The sequence below is a fragment of the Dreissena polymorpha genome, chromosome 7 (assembly GCF_020536995.1).
Source record: "Dreissena polymorpha isolate Duluth1 chromosome 7, UMN_Dpol_1.0, whole genome shotgun sequence".
Classification (NCBI taxonomy): domain Eukaryota; kingdom Metazoa; phylum Mollusca; class Bivalvia; order Myida; family Dreissenidae; genus Dreissena; species Dreissena polymorpha.
In genome coordinates this window covers 47345660-47368417 of record NC_068361.1, presented here as the reverse complement: position 1 = coordinate 47368417, position 22758 = coordinate 47345660, and the positions used below count along the sequence as shown (strand labels likewise).

The 22758-nt window shown below is 36.3% G+C and overlaps 2 protein-coding genes across 2 annotated transcripts in view; one reads left to right on the top strand and one right to left on the bottom strand.

Annotated features, from left to right (window-relative positions):
- The window catches only part of LOC127838009 (ribonuclease 3-like), a 521860-nt gene that overhangs the window by 234109 nt on the left and 264993 nt on the right, over positions 1-22758 (bottom strand). The window lies entirely within an intron of this gene.
- LOC127838020 (proteasome subunit beta type-7-like) overlaps positions 11296-22758 on the top strand; it is a 29827-nt gene continuing 18364 nt past the window's right edge. Inside the window, exons 1-2 of the mRNA XM_052365524.1 lie at positions 11296-11451; positions 17151-17232. Of these exons, the coding sequence (XP_052221484.1) occupies positions 11399-11451; positions 17151-17232 (135 nt within the window). The 5' untranslated portion in view covers positions 11296-11398. The remainder of the gene's footprint in view (positions 11452-17150; positions 17233-22758) is intronic.

Here is a 22758-nt window from a genome sequence, read left to right as displayed (position 1 = left end):
AGAAATAACCAAGCACCAAATCACAGACAGATGACCTTAATAACATTGCCACTTGGCCTCTGAGAACTAACCAAGCACCAAATCAGACCCAATAACATCGCCACTTGGCCTCTGAGAAATAACCAAGCACCAAATCACCCACAGATGACCCCAATAACATCGCCACTTGGCCTCTGAGTACTAACCAAACACCAAATCACCGACAGACGACCCCAATAACATCGCCACTTGGCCTCTGTTAACTAGCCAAGCACAAATCACCGACAGATGACCCCAAAACATCGCCACTTGGCCTCTGAGAACGAACCAATCACCAAATCACCGACAGATGACCCGAATAATATCGCCACTTGGCCTCTGAGAACTAGCCAAGCGCAAATCACCGACAGATGACCCCAAAAACATCGCCACTTGGCCTCTGAAAACTATCCAAGCACCAAATCACCGACAGAAGACCCCAAGAACAGTTTATGTTAAGTTGATTAAACATTGACTGCAAGAACTTAATCCGCAAAAGCACAAGGTCCAGTAGAAATATCACCTAGGTTATTCAAAGAGACTACTAGTACCCACGCAGATCTCCTCACTTTTATAAGTTAATAGACACATGTTTTGTCCCAAACTATTCGAAAAATGTCATCCTTTCATCTTTGTCTAAATTCTTTTGATAGTTGTCGGTGCTGGTGTTCTTCTGCTACTGGATCTTGTTTGCATCCCGTTTGCATATGCTGTATACTTTCGGTAGTAGAAGTATTTGTGGCGGTAGTAGTAGAAGTAGTAAATGCGGTAGTAGTGGAAGTAGTAAATGCGGTAGTAGTGGAAGTAGTAAATGCGGTAGTAGTGGAAGTAGAAAATGCGGTAGTAGTAAAAGTAGTAAATGCGGTAGTAGTAGAAGTAGTAAATGCGGTAGTAGTAGAAGTAGTAAATGCGATAGAAGTAGAAGTAGTAAATGCGGTAGCAGTAGACGTAGTAAATGCGGTAGTAGTAGTTGTAGTAGTAGTAGCAACAGCAGCAACAGTATTGGAGCACCGAAGCAGCAGCAGTTGTTATTATTGTAATTTATGGAAACCAGATGCTTAAATGTAGGCCATGTAAAAAGGGTGCATAATCATTTATTGAAACTGTTTACATGATCTTATTTGTGGGCCGACGAATTTTTGTTTAATAAATCCTTTATTATCGTAGACACATACCAAACACCTCTGGTCTACCTAATTTAAACATGCACACTTTAAGTCAACCTTCATCAATTTCATATCTTCATCTTTTATTCTATCTGATTTGCCGTCAAAGATGATGTTTGAGTTCTGTTGTTCATAGACATATGTACGTATTTTAATTTAATCGCATCTCAAAACCGGCGTTGCCTACGGGAACCGCGCATGCAACAAATGTGCAGGTACGTTTAGCTTGACGTTGAAACGACGTTGACGTTTGTTCAAGTGACGTCGTCAGCGCAGAACAGAACCGGAGCCAGAATTTTTTCCGGCTTTCTACGCTCAAGACAATAGTGCTATTTAAGAAAAAAATTGACTTAATGTAAAGAAACAACCGCGTAAAAATACATAGCTGTTTGGAAGGCCGTCCGGCGACGTTTCTCCATTTATAGGCATAGTGATACCAACGGTTCAAAGGGATTCATGTAGTGCTTTGTCGTCGTCGTTCTCGTAGGTGTTGCATACGGTCAACGCTGGGCAACCAAACCCCAATCTGTGGGTGAGTGTGTTCGTATTGTTTAGAGTCTGTGAAAACCGGGCTTTATGCATGTGCGTCAAGTGTTGTCCCAGATTAGCCTGTACAGTCCGCACAGGATATTCAGGGACGTCATTATCCGCATTTATGACATTTTTCGTTTGAATGAAGTCTCTTCTCAGCGAAAATCCAGTTAAGGCGCAAAGTGCCGTCCCTGCTAATATTGTGTGGACTGCATAGGCTAATATGTGATGACACTTTACGCAAATGTTTCTTGTATATGCTGTTTAAGTGCGAATCAGAATCTTACATGTTAATTGTGTTTAAAACGAGCATATTGATTGTAAAATTTGAATGTCAACAGAACATCAAAATAAACATTACTTGTGCAATGCAAAAATGTGCAATAAATAAAAAAGTAATAATATCGACTTAAAATTACATCTGATATTTATGCCCCCTTTGAAGAAGAGGGGTATATTGTTTTGCTCATGTCGGTCCGTCGATCGGTCGGTCGGTCCGTCCGTCCATCCGTCCACTAGATGGTTTCCGGATGATAACTCAAGAACGCTTAGGCCTAGGATCATGAAACTTCAAAGGTACATTGATCATGACTGGCAGATGACCCCTATTGATTTTCAGGTCACTATGTCAAAGGTCAAGGTCACAATGACTCAAAATAGTAAAATGGTCTCCGGATGATAACTCAAAAATTCTTACGCCTATGATCATAATACTTCATAGGTAAATTGATCATGACAGGCAGATGACTTCCTATTGATTTTCAGGTCACTAGGTCAAAGGTCAAGGTCACAGTGACTTGAAACAGTAAAATGGTTTCCGGATGATAACTCAAGAATGCTTACGTCTAGGATCATGAAACTTCATAGGTACATTGATCATGACTGGCAGATGACCCCTATAGATTTTCAGGTCACTGGGTCAAAGGTCAAGGTCACAGTGACTATAAACAGTAAAATAGTTTGCGGGTGATAACTCAAGAATGCTTACGCCTAGGATAATGAAACTTCATAGGAACATTGATCATGACTGGCAGATGACCCCTATTGATTTTCAGGTCACTAGGTCAAAGGTCAAGGTCACGGTGACTTGAACCAGTAAAATGGTTTCCGGATGATAACTCAAGAATGCTTACGCCTAGGATCATGAAACTTCATAGGTACATTGATAATGACTGGCAGATGACCCCTATTGATTTTCAGGTCACTAGGTCAAAGGTCAAGGTCACAGTGACTCGAAATAGTAAAATGATTTCCGGATAATAGCTCAAGAATGCTTACGCCTAGGATCATGAAACTTCATAGGTACATTGATCATGACTGGCAGACTGAATCGAACATTCACTTTACAATTTAATCACCTGGTAATTATCATACATAATTAAAGACATCGTGTATCATTATCATATGACATATAAAATGTTAATAATTTATGCAAAAATATACCACTGGAATGTTCATGTGTTTCCGCGAATAATTATTAAACAATATTTTGCATATCTATTACATAACAGTTATACACCGATATTATTGCAAAGTAAGTTATGTTTCCAAATCCAATTCATAACTAATTGAAATTCTAAATAAACAAAATATTAAGGCCCCATTACTACTCGAAATCAACGAAAATTTCGTAAAATATATCGTAAAATAAAGTTAAACAATTAAAAATCATTGTTCCTTATGGCAATTGCCGAAATTTCAACGCCAGATGTGGTCTGGTAAAATAGATGTTTGTAGATACAAAATGGTCGTTTCTATTATTGTTTTGCATATTTAATTCCATTTCAATTTCCCGCAACAAAATCTATTCATACGACACATGAACACTAATTAACATGGTACCATTTTAGCGTTCGAATGTCATATGAATAGATATATACGCGGGAAATTAAAATGATATTAAATGCGTCACAAATAACTAAAAAGGAGCATTTTGTATCTACAAAAATCTATGTTATCATACCACATCTCGCGTTGAAATTGTGGAACACTGATTGTTTAGGTGTTAACTTTATTTTACGAAATACTTCACGAAAATTTCGTTGATTTTGAGCGTTATAGAGGCTTTAAGTTTGCTAATGCATAAAGGTGCGTTCCCACTGCCGATCCGATCAACTCGATCTCCCGATCACCGAAATTTCCCGACCAAACCCGACCAAGCTCGACTAAAAAGGGTATAAACGACTTCTTCTCGACCTCTTGTCGATAACACACGACCCCCACACGACTCATTCACGACGTCCACTCAACCATCTTTCCTACTTCCGCTCGATCATCTCGACCTATACGCGAGCCCTTTACGATCTCAGCTCGACCAAGTGGACCTCAGCTCGATCACCAATAGATCTTCACACGACCAGATCGCGATGGTCGTACTACAGTCGTACAAAGCGATCTAAAATAACTCGGGTAGAGGTCGAGCGGATCGGGTACAGAGCTCGTGTATGGTCGAGTATCAATCGGGAAGTGATCGTGTACGGTTGAGTAACCGTCGAGTAGCAGTCTAGTAAATATGTACATCAAATCGAATAGAGGTCGAGTGGATCGTGTTGCGATCTAAAATAACTCGGGTAGAGGTCGAGCGGATCGGGTACAGATCGTGTAAAAGATGTCAATCGGATCGCCACACGATTACTTCACGATCAACTCGATCTTTTACTCGACTAATACACGACCACTTCCCGAGCGCTTCTCGATCCATTTCGTACTCGACCGCATGTCAAAAAATATCGGGTAGGAAGCCCGACCAATGCCGACCTACCCGACCGCTTGGTCGGGCTTGATCCAGTTGATCTGATCGGCAGTGGGAACCCAGCTTAAAAGTGATTCTAAACCAAAGCTCAATGGGTCATTGTCGACCTGAAATGGCTTGAAGTCACCCTGGGGTAAAATGGAAATTCAATAAGATGAAACAAATGTATAGAATGGGTATACCCAACAGAACCCAACCCCTTCAAATTTGAATTAAAGGCACATTTCCCATAGGTATAATATGTGTTGTAATTGCTATTTTCTCTCTTCAGGGAAGTATGTCCAATAGTTTGAATATTCAGGCATTTAGAACTAAGACCATGTTTCAGTGCGAGGATTGTGAATGTTTTTTCACAGATATGGAGGTGTTCAAAAACCATGCCTGTGTCACACAGCAGACAAGTTCAGCAGAATGACAATAACAATAATCAGGTATGGAACAAGGCGCAAACGCAACTGCTCATAAGGTCATATCAGTTGCTTGAGGTAAAAGTTGCCCAGGGGAAAAAAGCATGTGGGAAAAGATTGCTGAAGAAATGAGAGAAAATGGCTACAACTTTTCACCAGAGCAAGTCAGCGGTTTGTGGAAGACTCTTACCAGGGCTTACAAAAAACATTAAAGCCCATAATGTAAAATATGGAAGCAGTCTGAAGACGTTCCAGTTTGAAACAGAATTGGACGAGATATTTGCCAAAGATCCTGTCATGCAGCCTGTGAAAACAATCTTATCTGCAAGTCAAGTGGAAGAAAGTAGTGAAGATAGTGACCAAATGGAACTTAACAAAAAAGGTCAAGTAGTGAAGACAGTGACAAAAAGAAACCTCCAGTGAATAAGTCTAAATCAGGAAGTCAGCAAATGGTCCAGATCTTATATAGCAGTGTCCGACAAATTTCTTATTTTTCAGGTAGCCCACTGGGCTACCAATAAAAATATTTGGTAGCCCATAAAATTTTCCTACCAAATGATAAGAGGCAGGTTTTCATCTTTATTTTATTTCTTCATTTACATATACATAATAAAACTTTACAATGATATATTTTTTATCATACCACCGCATTGATATCTTCCTGATATCACGTTGCCTGATATATGTTTTATATTATGGTCAACAGGAAGTTCTTGTATCAGTCAATATTTGGAGTTACGTGAGATTTTCAATACAGTCAACAATTTCTATCAACACGAATCAGGTTCAACAAAACAAAAAATTTGATACCAAGAACGTACATATTTTATTCTAGTTTAAAGTCATAAATCACAAAAACGTTTATTTTTAAAAAATCACAACAGCCCGCAATACGGAAGTTAAATGACGCCATCAATGGGACAATACATCTTAAATATCGATATAGTCATTGCACTCGCAAGTGTTGTACAGAAAGTCAAGACAAATGATAACTGTATGCTAATCCTCAACTATTTGAAGAAACGATTTAACACGCTTATGTCAATATTGACACCATCATCAAAATGTCAATTTCAATACACATCTCCAAAATGGCGTCTCCAAACTATTCGGTGAAGTGTATTCTTCGATTAAATTTGTCGCTGCAGTCCATTCCTGATCTCCAATTCAAGATGTTTATAATTAAAGCGGGTATACTCTTCCAATTCGTAGTGCAAACAACTTTTTTTCTCCATACGATGTCAAAAATAAGCGATTGTTCGTGTCGTCCTTTCGAACGCCGTTGCTACATATGTGTCAACGTGTAAAAGTCGGATCAGCAAAATCAGCGTACATTTAAAATATAAAAAAAGGATTGTCTTGCAGATTTTTAGGAAAGTGTGGTATGATAAATAGAAAAACAGGTTATTGTCCCGTCGTTTTGACATATATCATGCTCGGCACGAATAAAATAACGGCTCGGCATACCTCGACGTTATATTATTCTAAGCCTCGCCTGATATATTACAAAACGATGGGAAGTAACCTGTTATTTTCTATGTATCATAAAAGCATAATTATATATCTTAAGTATATTTATCGAGCTGATATTATAATAAGAATAAGAATAGCCTTCAATGTGATACCTTAAAACTGTTTTTTATCATACGCCTTGCTCTTCTTTCAAGCTTGCGTTTCTATCTTTCAGATTGTGTGATATGTATGGACCGAGTCAGAGATGTTGTCTTCGTTCCATGTGGCCACATGGTGTGTTGTTACAGCTGTGCCAGAAAGTTAGAAAAACAGTGTCCACTGTGCAGAAAAGCATTTGATCAAACTGTTAAGGTTTTTAGAAATTGATTATCCAAGCTTTAGTGTGCAAACGGTTTTGTCACAGTTTTCCTATACTAATCCTGACACATTTGTAGTCCCTTAGAAAGTTAAATTTAATTAACGACCTTTCTTACTAGATTCAAGTTTAAAAGGCTTCATCTCCAACCCTTAGATACTGATGATTTACAAGTTCAAGTCGTCACACAAAACTAGGGTAAGACAATTGTCATTTATATACAGATGTATATGTATGTTTATCCCCCGCCAAAGGCGGAGGGATATTGTTTTGCCGTTGTCCGTCCGTCCTTCCGTCTTTCCGTCCGTCCGGCACTTTTGTGTCCGGAGCCATATCTTGGAAGTGCTTTGGCGGATTTCATTGAAACTTGGTATGAGTATATATATGGATAAGAGGATGATGCACGCCAAATGGCATTGTACACCATCCGTTAATAAAGGAGTTATGGTCCTTTATTTAAAAAAATTGCTTTTTTAGTGTCAAATATAACACTTTTGTGTCCAGAAGCATATTCGCGGGGGATATCAATTCAATGAATTTGCTTGTTTTATATAACTCCGTTGCTCGCACCGCTTCGATGAGTTTCCCGAAATTCTCGCGACGGTGTCCACCTGTTTCTGTCGGAAGTAACAATTCTTTTAGATCTTAAAAGATTATATTTTGTAGGCTTTTCTGTTTAAACGTAAAGCACCACAGACGTTAAAAATTGTGGCTAAGAGCTAAGCACTTCAAGAACTATATCCAGTAAAAAAATAGTTATAGAATCAGTGAACAATTATTATAATTACAATCAACCAATAAACATCTACATTAATAAAATAATATTTCTTCTCGCGAACCATTCTTGACCGGAATTCACTGGAGCCGTGGTCTGAGAAAACTGCGCATAGTTCATGTGTGTTAAGTGTCGCCCCAGATTAGCCTGTGCAATCCGCATGAGTATATACTATTTTATAGAACAAAATGAGTCTAGCTTGTTGTCTTCTTGATTGCAATGTATTCCAATTCAAATCCTTAATTATATTTGTTGCCGTGACCGGTGTCTTGCTTTAATTATTCGTTACAAATCTGGCAGCTTGACGCTGAACATTTTCAATTTTATCAATATGTTTCTGATGGTAAGGGTCCCACACACTAGAGCAATATTCCAAGGATGGTCTAACAATGCTGTTATATACCGCTGCCTTAGTTTCCATTTTAGAAGAATGAATGTTTCGTTTTAAGAATCCTAAGCTTTGGCTTGCTTTACACTTATTTTATTTACGTGAGGTGACCAGTTTAAAGTTGAGCTTACTTCAATGCCAAGATAAGTGGTTTGGTTTACAACAGACAGAGGTTGATTGTGAAGAGTGTAGGCTGTTTTTAATGGTTTACGATTTCTCGTAACTGCATGATATGACATTTTACTATGATAAAAGGCATCTTCCATTTCAGCTCCCACAATGATAGACTATCTAGATCTCTCTGAAACTGAATAGTGTCAGCCAAAGATTGTATGGATCTGTACATGACACAGTCATCCGCAAATAGACGGACGCTTGACTTTACAGACGAAGGTAGATCATTAATGAAGAGCAGAAACAGAAGAGGCCCAAGAACTGATCCCTTGGGTACGCCAGAAATTACAGGGGCCATGGTGGAAGTTGCCCCATCTACAACAACCTGTTGACTACGGTTACCAAGAAAAGCTTTAATCCAAGAGTGTGTAGTGCTCCTGATGCCATAATGGGCTAGTTTCAGCAACAATGTACAACATCGAAGGCTTTGCTTAAATCCATGATGCCAACATCCATCTGGTCTCTCTGCATGGTAGAAGCTAAGTCATGGATAAAACCCACAAGAAGGGTTTCGCAAGACCGCCGGACTCGAAAGCCATGTTGGTTGTCCTACAGGATATTAAAGTTGTCAAGATGGTCTAAGATGTTACTTACAACGATATGCTCCAGCAATTTACAAGCAATACATGTTAATGAGCCTGGTCTATATTTACTAGCTTGGTACTTTTCACCTTTTTAAAAAAATAGGAGCTACAAAAGCCATGGACCAGACAGAAGGGACAGAACCAAAAATAAGTGATTTGTTAAAAATAATTGTTAAAATAGGTGCAATTTCATTTGCACATTCCCGTAAAATTCTGGGTTTGATTTGGTCTGGCGCTGAGGCCTTGTAAGGATTCAGTTTGAGTAGAAGTTTCTTAACACCATTTACCGTAATATTAATTGATGGCATGTTTTTATACGGGCTATTACCAAGATCTTGATATGAGCTGTTTGTGTCATTAGTAAAAACAGAAGAAAATTGTTTATTTAAGACTTCAGCTTTTTCCTGACACGGACCAACAAAGGTATCGGGTCCGTTCGCCCTAGTTACACGTTCGCCCTGGGTCCGTTCGCCCTGGGTTCGTTCGCCCTATATTATCATGTGCATATCGGGTTATGAACTGTTGATTGTTCACACATATAAGCAAGTTTGAACCTTAAGTTTTCATTAATTAATATAGTAAGCAATTAGTGAAAATAACTGGCCTTTGTTACAAACACGCTTAGGAGTTAAAGAGCGCCGTTTTGATTTTTCACACATGTAAGCAAGTTTGTACCTTAGATTTTATCATTAATTAATATAATAAGCAATGAGGGAATATTACTGGCCTTTTGATTTTTCACACATGTAAGCAAGTTTGTACCTTAGATTTCATCATTAATTAATATAATAAGCATTAGGGAATATTACTGGCCTTTTGATTTTTCACACATGTAAGCAAGTTTGTACCTTAGATTTCATCATTAATTAATATAATAAGCAATTAGGGAATATTACTGACCTTTGTTACAAATACGCTTGCAAGTTAAAGAGCGCCGTCTTTTATATTTCGGTAACACTTTTTTGTTTGATATGTTCGGAATAACCTAACTGTGAATTATCACAGTATATAAAATGGAGCTCAAATGTCTGGTTCTATTATTTCAAAAATGGATAATGTGTTGTACATTTCGTGCAATTTGGAGGTACGACCAAGACAACATGCGATTACATGCGACGTTTGTGAACGGTGGCAGCATCGGCTATGTGGAACTGGTTACTTTAATTTAAATTGTCAATTGTATATAATAAAAACATATCGTACGTACTTTTTCTATATATTGTAATGTTTCTTGAGGATTTCATTATTTCCATCTAATGTAACTGGTAACGGGATCTTCATTCAGTACGATAAATTATTTAGTTCTTAATAATTAATCATTCTGTCCATTACGGTCTTAGTGAATTTTGTCTCTATCGTATTTCATTTTCAATTAGCATTAAATGCTAGCACAAAAAGTATACCGATGTGGTTTTGTGAAAACTGGGCTTAATGCGTGATACGGACTGCGCAATTCTTTAAGTATTTCTAACAATATACAATAGTTATTCTAAACAATATGCAATAGTTATTTTAAACAATATGCACTATGCACTATGTCATTTTAAACAATATGCAATAGTTATTTTAAAAAATATGCAATAGTTATTTTAAAAAATATGCAATAGTTATTATAAAATTTTGTTAATTGAAATTAATTAAAATTTATAAATTATGATTAATTAAAATCATTAAATAAGTTAAAATGAAAATTTAAATATTACAAATATGTACACAATATAAAGTGCATCATTTATTATACTATATATAAGCTGTATATATTAAATTTATAAATTATTTGTACATTAATATGTGTAATATAGTCATTAAGATTATGAGATTTTGAGTGTAACTTCTTGCGTTGTTCATGGTTCTTTCATTCAGCAATATATAACCACCGTCTGTCGGATAATCTAATTTCTTGTATTATTGTCGATCACTGCATAGGCAAATAAATTTAAAATTCATATAAACATCATTAAATCTCAATAAAAACATCATCAATATTCAATTTACTAAACTGATCAACTTCCAATAATTCTCGCGTGTATTGCGCGGTGTGAAGTAGCAACCGGCCTTTATTGATCGTTGTCGATTAATTAAGAGATTATAGAGATAACGGTCTGTGTTAATTGATTGATTGAGTGTCGTATTAACCTAATATAGTTAACATTGAGAACAATTACTAAATCATATAGAAATTAGTTATGTAGAATATGATTATTAAGTTGAAACTATTATCCTAAAGAGTATACTTAATATTGATGCTTGCATAAATCATGTTTATAAAACAGAACTGTTCTTTATTTATTTTTTGAAATTATCTTTAATATGATTATAAGCGTATGATTAAGAAAATAAACATAACTTATGTAAATGAAACAGAGCGGTATATTTTAAATTGTGTAGAAATTGGTCACAAACACGCTTACACGTTAAAGAGCGCCTTCTTGATTTTTCACACATGTAGGCAAGTTTGTAGCTTAAATTGTCATTTATATTTTTAAATGTTGAAAAGATAACAAATTTCGTTATATTTATTGCTTCCCTGCTTTGATATTAAAATTTAGGGCGAACGGACCCAGGGCGAACAGAATTTAGGGCGAACAGAAATTAGGGCGAACAGAAATTAGGGCGAACGGACCCGGTTTCACGGTCAAATCCAGATTCAGTGGGATTTAACCTTGAAATAATTGCGATTCGAACAACGAAATATTGTCGCGTAAGAAATGGATCCCAGCTTTCCACACAATTTTCAATTGTAAGATACGGAACACAGACGATTATTGTGCAAAAATGGCCGCTGTAGAAGCACCGATGCCGGGGTTTTCGTTTGAAAATTGCCAGAGGTGCTATTATTTATCGTTAAAAACATTTCAGAGTCGTTTTAAAATCATTTGTACTCATTTCATACTCGGAATTGCATATATACGTAGATTAACTAAGATGTTCACTGTCAAAACTCAATATGAAATTTTGCTGATACCCCCACCCGACAGGCGACAATTTGTAGGCTACTTGTTCGGCGTCGAAGCCTATTGTTATTATTTGGCTTTGCTTAAGCCTTTTACACTCCTTTTGTGTTATTAATTTTGTTACGATTTGTTTCCTACCTAAATGATTTTGTTCTTTATTTGTTATATGGAAACAATGTTACAATCACAGGGGGAAAATGCGCAAAAAAATAAAATTGTATATTATATATATAGACAAGGGACTCAACTAGCTGACCGATTTTTCGACCCGGTAAACTACAACGCCTGTAGCTCTGTCAAAAATACATCGAAAAGCACCAACTTGGTTTCATTCGATGCTGGAGACATTTCTCTAATTTACCATAAACGTTGTATCACAATCAAGCCTCACAAAATGAAAATGCGAACGTAGAATTGCCACAAATTCCTTACTAGGACACAGGTTGATACCGAACCAAACTGTGAAATCGCTCCTCCGTAAAGAACAAATTTCGGCATTCGCTACGCTACAACATCAAACTACTAAATGGATCAATAAAGTAAACAAAATCAAACAATTACCCGCGAGCAATTCGTGCATTACACTCAACAAACGATAGGAAAACGAGAAGTTTGTTGAGGATTCGGGCGAAATGTACAAAAGTCGGCCATACTTTTATTTTGTCTGTCCGGGGTGAAGGGAAATTTCGTCGCTGATTAGTTTAAATTGCACAGATTATTGACCATAAACGTTGTATCACAATCAAGCCTCACAAGGGACTCAACTAGCTGACCGATTTTTCGACCCGGTAAACTACAACGCCCGTAGCTCTGTCAAAAATACACCGAAAAGCACCAACTTGGTTTCATTCGATGCTGGGGACATTTCCATACATGCCATACGTCCCGATCTAGGCGGGACAGTCCCGCTTTTGGGCCCTTTGTCTCGCCGTCCCGCCATGAGACGATTTGTCCCGACATTCGTAAAAAACAATGTAATGTGTATAGGTTCTCAATAAAATTCGCTATTCAAGCTCTGTTTCGCTAACACTTAACACCGCTAATCCCTTTATTGCCCCCCAATTAACAATCCGATTCTACTTATCGTGTGTACCAGTGTTGTTTATGACACCTTATCAGCGATTTATCGGCTAATTATTGATTTCATCAGGCATTCACACCATGGTGGTCTTCAAGATAGTGGTCGCTTATTGCTATCGATAGTTTTATTATAATAAAATAAATGTTGAAAATGTGTTTATTTTGTATTTGTTTGAAACTGTTTAAAAAACAATTGTTTTGTAAAATTAACGCTACGTCATAAATGAGTCTTTTACATTCAATGTTTAGTTCCAATATAGCGGGATATTCCGAATGTGCAATATACCAAAATCGCAACAAAGAGTCCAATAAGTGATACCCTTCCTGTTTAGTGTAATTGTAATAAAAACAACGAGGTGCCATGCATGACAGTTTGACCCTACTCCAATTAAGCTAAAAACAACGAGGTGCTATGCATGACAGTTTGACCCTACTCCAATTAAGCCGCGACAATTGACAAGTAACAAACTGCGCATGGACACATGCTTAAAAAACATCGCAACAAACAGTAAAAGAGTTACCCATCTTGTCTTGTGTTATTGTAATAAAAACAACGTGTTGTTATTCATGACAGTTTGACACTACCACAATACAGCGCCTGACAATTCACATTTCAGTTTAATCCGTGTATATAGGAAGAAAACAAAATACGGAAATGTGTACGGCCGCGCATTCCGTGTGTAACTGATGTAACTGTTCGGTAGATAGTGTACTGTAACCCGTACTTTCAGTCAACTGGATAGCCTCCCCTGCGTTAATGTTTGCCATTGAAATTAATATAATGAGTATTGTTGTCGTAATGTTCTAGATTTTGTACTCTTAAACAGATGAATATTATCTTCGTTGTTTGCTATTGTCTTATTTAATAAAACTGTTATTGTTATGTTTTAGATTTCATGCTTCATATCAGATGTTTTATGTCTTGAATAAAAGTATCAAGAGTTTTTGTTAGTACTATACTGACTATAGTAAAGGTAGAATGATAGATCCTTTTAGGCGTCCTGCTTTTTGGTCAAATGTCCCGACAATTTTTTATGGAATGTCCCGCTTTGGACCTAAAAAATTATGGCATGTATGAAATTTCTCTAATTTACCATAAACGTTGTATCACAATCAAGCCTCACATAATGAAAATGCGAACGTCGAAATGCCACAAATTCCTTACTAGGATACATGTTGATAAAATTCAGAGTTCTAAAGCTCCGGAAATGAAATGTCTATTGTTTACCAAAAAAACTGGTTTTCGTCTGTGACACAACAGTTTGCTAGGCGCAAAAGGGGTTTCCCAAAAATCGGGAACCATTTCAATTATTGTTACTGACAAATGGGAAAATCGATAGTATTCACCTCCTTCATGAATGAAAAAAATTTTTGCGCAACTTCCCCCTGTGGTTTCAATGAGTAATAAGTAGATAGATTAGGAAAGATTTAATAATTATCATGAAAAATGACATGATTATTTAACGACTCACTTCATTATGACTAGTATTTTCTACCATAACTTACAATTTCATCTTTGTATTTCCTGACATTGCGAGACATATAGTAATAGGAAAACCCTTACAGCAAAGTCTAAAAAAAATTTGTCAGTTAATTGACAGTCATCATACAAACTCCCCATCCGCAACAGTGCTTTTTAATGCAGAACTTACAAAACAGGGCTCTCGCAACTGGGCGACTTCGGCGACTAAATCGCTTAAAGTTTCAAAATGTCGCCGGTTCCAACCTGACGGTGAAAAAAACTTCGCCTTAATTTTGTGGCATTTACAAAAATTTGTCAAAATCCCCAGATACATAACGCCTGTCAATACTGTTGAAACCACGCCTCCAGGCGTATCTTGATTGTCGATACATGCACCGTTGAGTGAAACACTTGGCGACATCAGCCAATCGGAGCCTGCACAGCAGGAAAAATTGATATAAACGAGATTACTGTGTACACACTCGACCTGGCTGTGAATTGCCATGCATCAATAAACTTCTGCGACATCTTTGCCTAGAGCGTTTTTCTCAATCAGTGTTCAACAGAAGTGATATATTTCGGAAAACTTCTTTAATCTCCCCATGCACTACAAATTATGGGTAACTGTCAGATCATCGTATTTTTTTCGCAATTATAATTTAATCGTCATTATTGAAAATTGCCGTTAATATTGTCGGCTGGTTTTGTTTTTCATGCAGTTTTTTCTGCAACTATATTACGATGAACATTGCTTGACGAATTAATTATTTAATCGCCATCAACTAATAAATCCCGTAATTATGAGTGTTTGTCGGCTGCTTCAACATTTCTTGATGTGTGATAATTATTTCTTTTGTTTTGTAATTATTTGGTTTAGTTGCTCAATTGATGCCATAATTGCTTTAATTTAGTTTCAAGTCAGCGGCCGCTAATTGTCGTCTGCTTTAATGTTCCTTTTTCATATTCATATAGGTATTTCGGCAAACGATTGCTATTTGTTAAAAAAAAAGATGACTCATCCGACCATAAAGCACGGCGTCTCATTGACAAGTCAGGGTTTTTTTTACTAAGAAAGTGACGCCGATATTCGGCGTCTTCCCCTACCAGAAATTTTCCCCTCAAAATACAATTTCCCCACCAAAAATATCATTTTTCACCAAAATATAATATTTTCTCTCAAAGAAATGTGTTTTTTTTCCTTTGGGCATTCGACAATTATCCAATTTGCACCATGTACAACGATCTTTCTCTCTCCAGAAGAACACAAAAAATCTGGGAATCCCAGTTATTGTAAATATAGCTCTTAAATTACGTCATGTAAACTGGGCAACTAATCGTAATAATCATGTGACTATTTTACTGGATACCGGTCTTGCACGAGAAGGGTGTTTCGTCAATAAATTACTGGAAACCAGTCGAATTTTCATCCGGGCTGTGTGCAAGCCAAGATATAAACGTGAAAACAGAAAAAAATGTCTCACAATTGGCGTTCTAACACAAACAAAATAAAATATTCGGACTCGGAAGATACTGAACGCATCGAGGCATTTTTTAAGACAGAATCATCGAAAACCGTTATAACCCAGCAGGATTCTGAGGTAATCATCATCGAACATTGTGAAAGTGAAAGTAGACAATCGGCAGCTGCCGCTCCTTTCCCTTCCAATATTGTAGCAGATCAAGATCGTCAACCCATTCATCATGAAATTGAAATCACAAAATTGATATCGTCCCCCGGCCCCAGTACAGAAATATAGTTAAAAACATTTCCCATAATTAGATCTACACCTGCAACTTAATTAAGGATTTTGACTTTAATACGTGTTAAATGTGTTTAAGAACAAAAAGGACAGAGACAAGCCTCTTTTGATGAGTTATAGACATTGAAATGAACAGTTTTTATTTTTTCCCCTAAAATGTCTGTTTCGCACTTTTTTTTCCCCTTTCACCCAGCGTCCAGCGTCTTCCTCTTTCTCTAAAAAAAAACCCTGCAAGTTATGTTTTCTCGTACAACAACAGTTAATATATAACTCTGGTCATTATTACTCAGCAGTAATCTAATATACATATAAATGTTTTACATAGTTTGAAACATGCGCTTAAAATATAAATATGCATCGATAACAACAGTGCACATCACCAGGCAGCTGACAGAACTCAAATTCGGATAAGTAATTCAGATACGAAATAAAACAATCCACAAGCGTACAACCAGATAATACGGGCCGTAATGCATATATTACATGTTTTGGCTGTCATATGCCCTGTGTAAATGATCCAGTGAATAAAAAGGAATTATACACTAATACAGATGCACAACATATTAAAAGGTAACAGTTAAAAGGTCATGATATTGTTAAAAGTTAGTGTTTGGTTTTAAAGTTCATGGTCATTGTCCTGATATGTAGCGCATATCAATATTATCCTCTGAAGATAAAAGTGATAATGCATATTTGTTTCTCTAACAAACATTTTTATTAGGATAAAGATGAGTTATTTTAATTGTTTTTATTTTTTATTTTAAGATGTAACAGCTCACTGATTACCTTTAAAAGTTATTAACAGCCTTAATAAAACCTCATGTTTTAGTCGTCTGCTAGAATAAGTCCCATTTCGGATTTCGATCGCTACATTTCCCCAGGGCCCTGATTCAGAAAACTTCTTCCTATTTCTAAAAACTTCTCCCTACTGTGAGCTGAGGGAGAAGCGACTTCTCCCTAAAATCTGAGCCAAGCTAGAGCCCTGCAAAATGGTCAGCATAAATGGTTAGATAGATCTAAATAGGATACTTTTGACAATATAATGTCTCAATGCACCTCTTAATAACTGTTTTGATACATAACATGGGGGTTATCAGCCAAACTACAATCATTTGTGAAACGATAGTCAGTCTCATGATATTTGGGCTACCCATTAGAGATCTACAGTGCATTGGCTTTTTTGCTCTACATCTGCGTTAAAAATGTATTTGATGTTGTGATCTATAGCTGTGCTTTGCTGTAAAATGTTTAACATTTTGTTTAAATTTTAGGAACAAGTTCCTTGAGAAGATGGGATATAAAACACCCACTGCATACAAAACTGGAACAACTATTGCTGGCATCATATACAAGGTTCATTTCTTATTATTCCCTAACATATATTTTGGCTATCCACTAATGAAGCATGTGACCTTTTCAGTCCTTCCTAAAATTACAACTAATGGCCAGCCATGAGGTCCTATGATTATGCAGCCTTTACTGGCCCGGCTAATAATTTCCAGCCCAAAAAAATAATGATGCTTAAAGACAAAAATGAGCTCAAAAAAAATAATCTGACAACCTTTCATTTATTCAAAACTGCACCCGTAGCTGAGCGTGGCACCCGTTATGCGGTGCTATTGTTTTAGATTAGTAATATACTATCTAATATCAATATTAATAAATTTCACTAACAATTAATGAATACTCCTTTTAATCATATAATGTACGACTGAGAGCTTAACTTTATTGATTCCATTGAGAGCATGTCAATAATTGAATGGTATATTTGTCTCTGTGTTTGTTTATTAAATGAATTGTATGCATTTATGACCTTTGTTTATGCCCTGCTTATTAGAAATTAATGGGATAAAAACGAAACCAATAAAAACATGTTTTTCAATTTTTGATAGCTCCACTGGCCAGATGCCAGCGGGGCTAATGTCATGGTCCTGTGTCCATCGTGCGTGCGTGCATCCTTGCGTTAACTTTTTCTTTAAACATCTTCTTCTCCTAAAGTACTGGTCCAATTCTGATGAAATTTCTCAGGAATGTTCCTTGGGTGAACCTCTTTCAAATTGTTCAAATTATGCCCCTGGGGTCAAATTTGACCCCGCCTTGGAGGTCACAAAATTGAAAATTTGCTTATATAAGGCCTATTTTGTGAAAACTTTCAAAATCTTCCCATCCATTACCATTGGGCCTAGGGTTATCAAATTGGGTATGTAGAGACATCTAATAGTCCTCTACCAAATTTCTTCAAATTATGCCCCTGGGGTCAAATTTGACCCTGCCCCAGGGGTCACAAAAATTGAACAAATGCTAATATAAAGCCTATTTTGTGCAAACTTTAAAAATCTCCTGTCCATAACTGTAGGGCCTAGGGCTACCAAATTCGGTATGTAGTGATTTCTAATAGTCCTCTACTTAGTTTTTTCAAATTATGCCCCTGGGGTCAAATTTGACCCTGCCCCGGGGGTCACAAAAATGAACATATGCTTAATATATCAGCGGCCCGCGAAATCTCTCCGCATTTTACACTGGTAGATTCTGCCTAAGCATTTTTAAAAACGAGCGATATAATTGGCTGTCGTTTCGCAATCTTTCAGTTAAAATCGGTTTTATAAAATGTGTTTGGTATTTCATATGCAAATGGCGCCGTTGTAAAGCGAAAATCAAGATTATTGAAATGACAAATATCAATCGAATTAATGACTGACATCATATAGTTTGATAGTAATAATGAAATGTGTTTGTCAACGAAAAAGACTACGTTTTAGATACAAGAAACACATATTTGTTTAGAAATGTGCACAGTGAATTTGTGTCACGGAAACCAGTGTGTCTGTTTGCAAATTGGGAGTTCAGTCTACTAGCGAAGTAAAACAATTTAGAAGAGGGTCTTTCGAACATGGAAATAGACAAACATGATTTGATTTATATGATAGTGGATCTGTGTATAATCAGATTAATGTGCATATTCTGCTTTATTATGTTTGTCACGCTGTTCGGTTAATTGAAATAGCTTTGAACTAAAGATGTGAAATGCAAGATATTGAAAGGTAAACAAATTATATATTAATTTAACTCAGTTTAATACATCATTAACACATGAAGAACACTCAAGTGTGTTTGTTAATGTTTAGTCCATTAACCTTGTTTGTTTATAACATAAAAAAAATTGTATTGTTTTGTTTGTTTTCACCAAATGGTTAGTATTATTTTTTTATGTTAACATTCTCAAAATTCTTGTTGTATTATAGGCCCTATTTATCAAAAAAAGTTTTGAATGACATCATTTTATGATTTATAAACAGATTGCAAAAAAATTTGTTCAAGATAAACTTAACAACAAATTGTTACATTGAAATTAAGTGATTTTAATATTCAGTAGCAAAAAAGTATGGAGAATCCAACTTAAAAAAGATGTATCTATAAAAAGTATGTTCTACCAATGCCGAGAACAATCCCCATTTTTAGCTCATCTATGTTTTGAAAAAAAATTATGAGCTATTGTCATCACCTTGGTGCGGTGTCTGCGTCGGCGTCCGGTTAAGTTTTGCGTTTAGGTCCACTTTTCTCAGAAAGTATCAATGCTATTGCATTCAAACTTGGTACACTTACTTACTATCATGAGGGGACTGGGCAGGCAAAGTTAGATAACTCTGGCGTGCATTTTGACAGAATTATGTGCCCTTTTTATACTTAGAAAATTGAAAATTTTTGTTAAGTTTTGCGTTTAGGTCCACTTTTTCAGAAAGTATCAATGCTATTGCATTCAAACTTGGTACACTTGCTACCTATCATGAGGGGACTGGGCAGGCAAAGTTAGATAACTCTGGCATGCATTTTGACAGAATTATGTGCCCTTTTTATACTTAGAAAATTGAAAATTTTGGTTAAGTTTTGTGTTTAGGTCCATTTTATTCCTTAAGTATCAAAGCTATTGCTTTCATACTTGCAACACTTACTAACTATCATAAGGGGACTGTGCGGGCAAAGTAATGTAACTCTGACTGGCATTTTGACAGAATTATGTGCCCTTTTTATACTTAGAAAATTGAAAATTTGGTTAAGTTTTGTGTTTAGGTCCACTTTATTCCTACAGTATCAAAGCTATTGCTTTCATACTTGCAACACTTATTAACTATCATAAGGGGACTGTGCAGGCAAAGTTATGTAACTCTGACTGGCATTTGGACGGAATTATGGGCCCTTCATACTCAGTCCACTTGGTCCACTTTACCCCTAAAGTATCATAGATATTGCTTTCATACTTGGAACACTCGCAAACTATCATAAGGGTACAGTAAAAAGACAATATGCATAACTCTGTTTGTCATTTTTATGGAATTATGGCCCTTTTTTGACTTAGTAACTTTGAATTCTTTTTTTTTTTGAAACGGTTACAAAACACAAATATTTATTTTTATTATTTTATGTTTGAAATATCGTCCAACCATCGCACCCAAGAATTCCCCCCACCCCCCTCCCCCCACCCGAATCCCCCACTATTTTTTTTTTTTTTAAGATCATCTCACAAATTACCACCACACCCTCACACTATACCCCCCACCCCACCCCATCCCCCAATTTTTTTTGAAACAGTTAAAAAACACAAATATTTATTTATATTATTTTATATTTGAAATACCGTCCAACCATCGTACCCAAGAATCCCCCCCCCCCCCCCCCCTAAAATTTTTTATTTTAGCATTTTTTTCCTATTTTTGGAAGATAATGTAATAAATGTCCACACCCCTACACTATACACCCCTCTTCACTCATACCCTCCCTCCTTTGTGATTGAAAATGAGAGTCCCTTCACCTTTAAAAAGAAAATAGATGAGCGGTCTGCACCCGCAATGCGGTGCTCTTGTTAAAACATGGCTGCCGCTAAGTCTATTACTAGCAACCTATCAGAGAATAGGTCAGAAACCTTATTTTAATATATGGCAATTCTAGTATTTTTCAAAAACAAACATGACAGGTAATCAATGTCAGATGGAAAAAGTAAAGAAAAGTTAGGTAAGCTAATTGTTTGTCATGATATCTCTTTAAACCTCAAGCCATATGCAAGTAGTGTTGCCATGATCGCAACAGCTTGATGAATTTTAATTAAATTGTGTCTCATAAACATTTACTTTGTTTAACAAACAACCTCTACAAAGTTATCATTCCTACTGCCTTTCGGCACCTCATGAACCTGAAAAACTCGTAACTTCATGTTTCCTCAGGCAAATATCTTCTTTGTACAATAAACACCACGTTAACAATCCTGCTACACTCACTTATGCCTCAAGAATGAAGTAAAGATCAGGTGATCTACGTCATTAGATATTTTGCATATGTCATGAACTATATAAGTAACAGAAACTTTGAAACCTACAAACACTTTTTGGAATTTAAAAAAAAAGATTCATGATTGAATGAAGGAACTTTCATTAATCTTGTAGAACATGCGTAGATTTTATCTTCAGCATCTAAAAATATGTGAAATAGAAAGAACGACATTATCTTTTGGAGAGATAAATGTACTAGGTTATAAGCAAATGACCTATGCGACAATTTCTGGACTTTTTAGTCTGTTTAGTTAACACCGTAGTAACGTTTTCTATATATAAAAAATGCTCACGCTTCCAACTTTGAGCGCCCAGTGGGACGAGGGATAAAAAGAGAAAGTCACATGCTTGAGTACATTTAAACCATGCGCATTGCACGCTTTTTTCGCATAAAAAAACAGTGGAGCGATACAGGGCCACCATGACCCTCTTGTTCTCTCCTGTTGCAGAATGTATTCATATAGTGATTGCGTAGTGTGTCATTTACTTTGACGACAAAGCACAAATCTTCCTGTACCGTATATATACAAATGTTACAAAAAAAAAAATCTACATTATTGGAGTATTCTTGAATAATTTGGAAGATTCTAACTTTTGCTTTGAAACTTTTTATGCCCCCGGATGGAAAGATGGGGGGGGGGGGGCATATTGTTTTTGGCCTGTCTGTAATTTATTGTGTGTGTCCCAAAACTTTAACCTTGGTTAATGTTTTGCGATTACTTTTGCAATATTGAAGATATATGTAGCAACTTGATATTTGGCATGCATGTGTATCTCATGGAGCTGTACATTTTGAGTGGTGAAAGGTCAAGGTCATCCTTCAAGGTCAAAGGTCAAATATATGACTTCAAAGCATTGTGTTTCTGACAAACACATCTCTTGTTTGAAAATATCTTATGGAATTCCTAATTTTGCCATGATTTTATTATCGGAATTTAGGTCCTGTAATAGTAAAATCAGTTCCAAATTTTCCAAATTATTATTGGAAAAATATGAAGACCAACTGTATCTCAGAAAGACTGCAACTTTAATGTTCATTAATTTAATTTAGCTGACATGAGATTTTGTGCATTTTTAGCTCATCTATTTTTTGAAAAAAAATTATGAGCTATTGTCATCACCTTGGCGTCGGCGTTGGCGTTGGCGTTGGCGTTGGCGTTGGCGTCGGCGTCCGGTTAAGTTTTGCGTTTAGGTCCACTTTTCTCAGAAAGTATCAATGCTATTGCATTCAAACTTGGTACACTTACTTACTATCATGAGGGGACTAGGCAGGCAAAGTTAGATAACTCTGGCGTGCATTTTGACAGAATTATGTGCCCTTTTTGTACTTAAAAAATTGCAAATTTTGGTTAAGTTTTGCGTTTAGTTCCACTTTTCTCAGTAAGTATCAATGCTATTGCATTCAAACTTGGTACACTTACTTACTATCATGAGGGGACTGGGCAGGCAAAGTTAGATAACTCTGGCATGCATTTTGACAGAATTATGTGCCCTTTTTATACTTAGAAAATTGACAATTTTGGTTAAGTTTTGTGTTTAGGTCCATTTTATTCCTTAA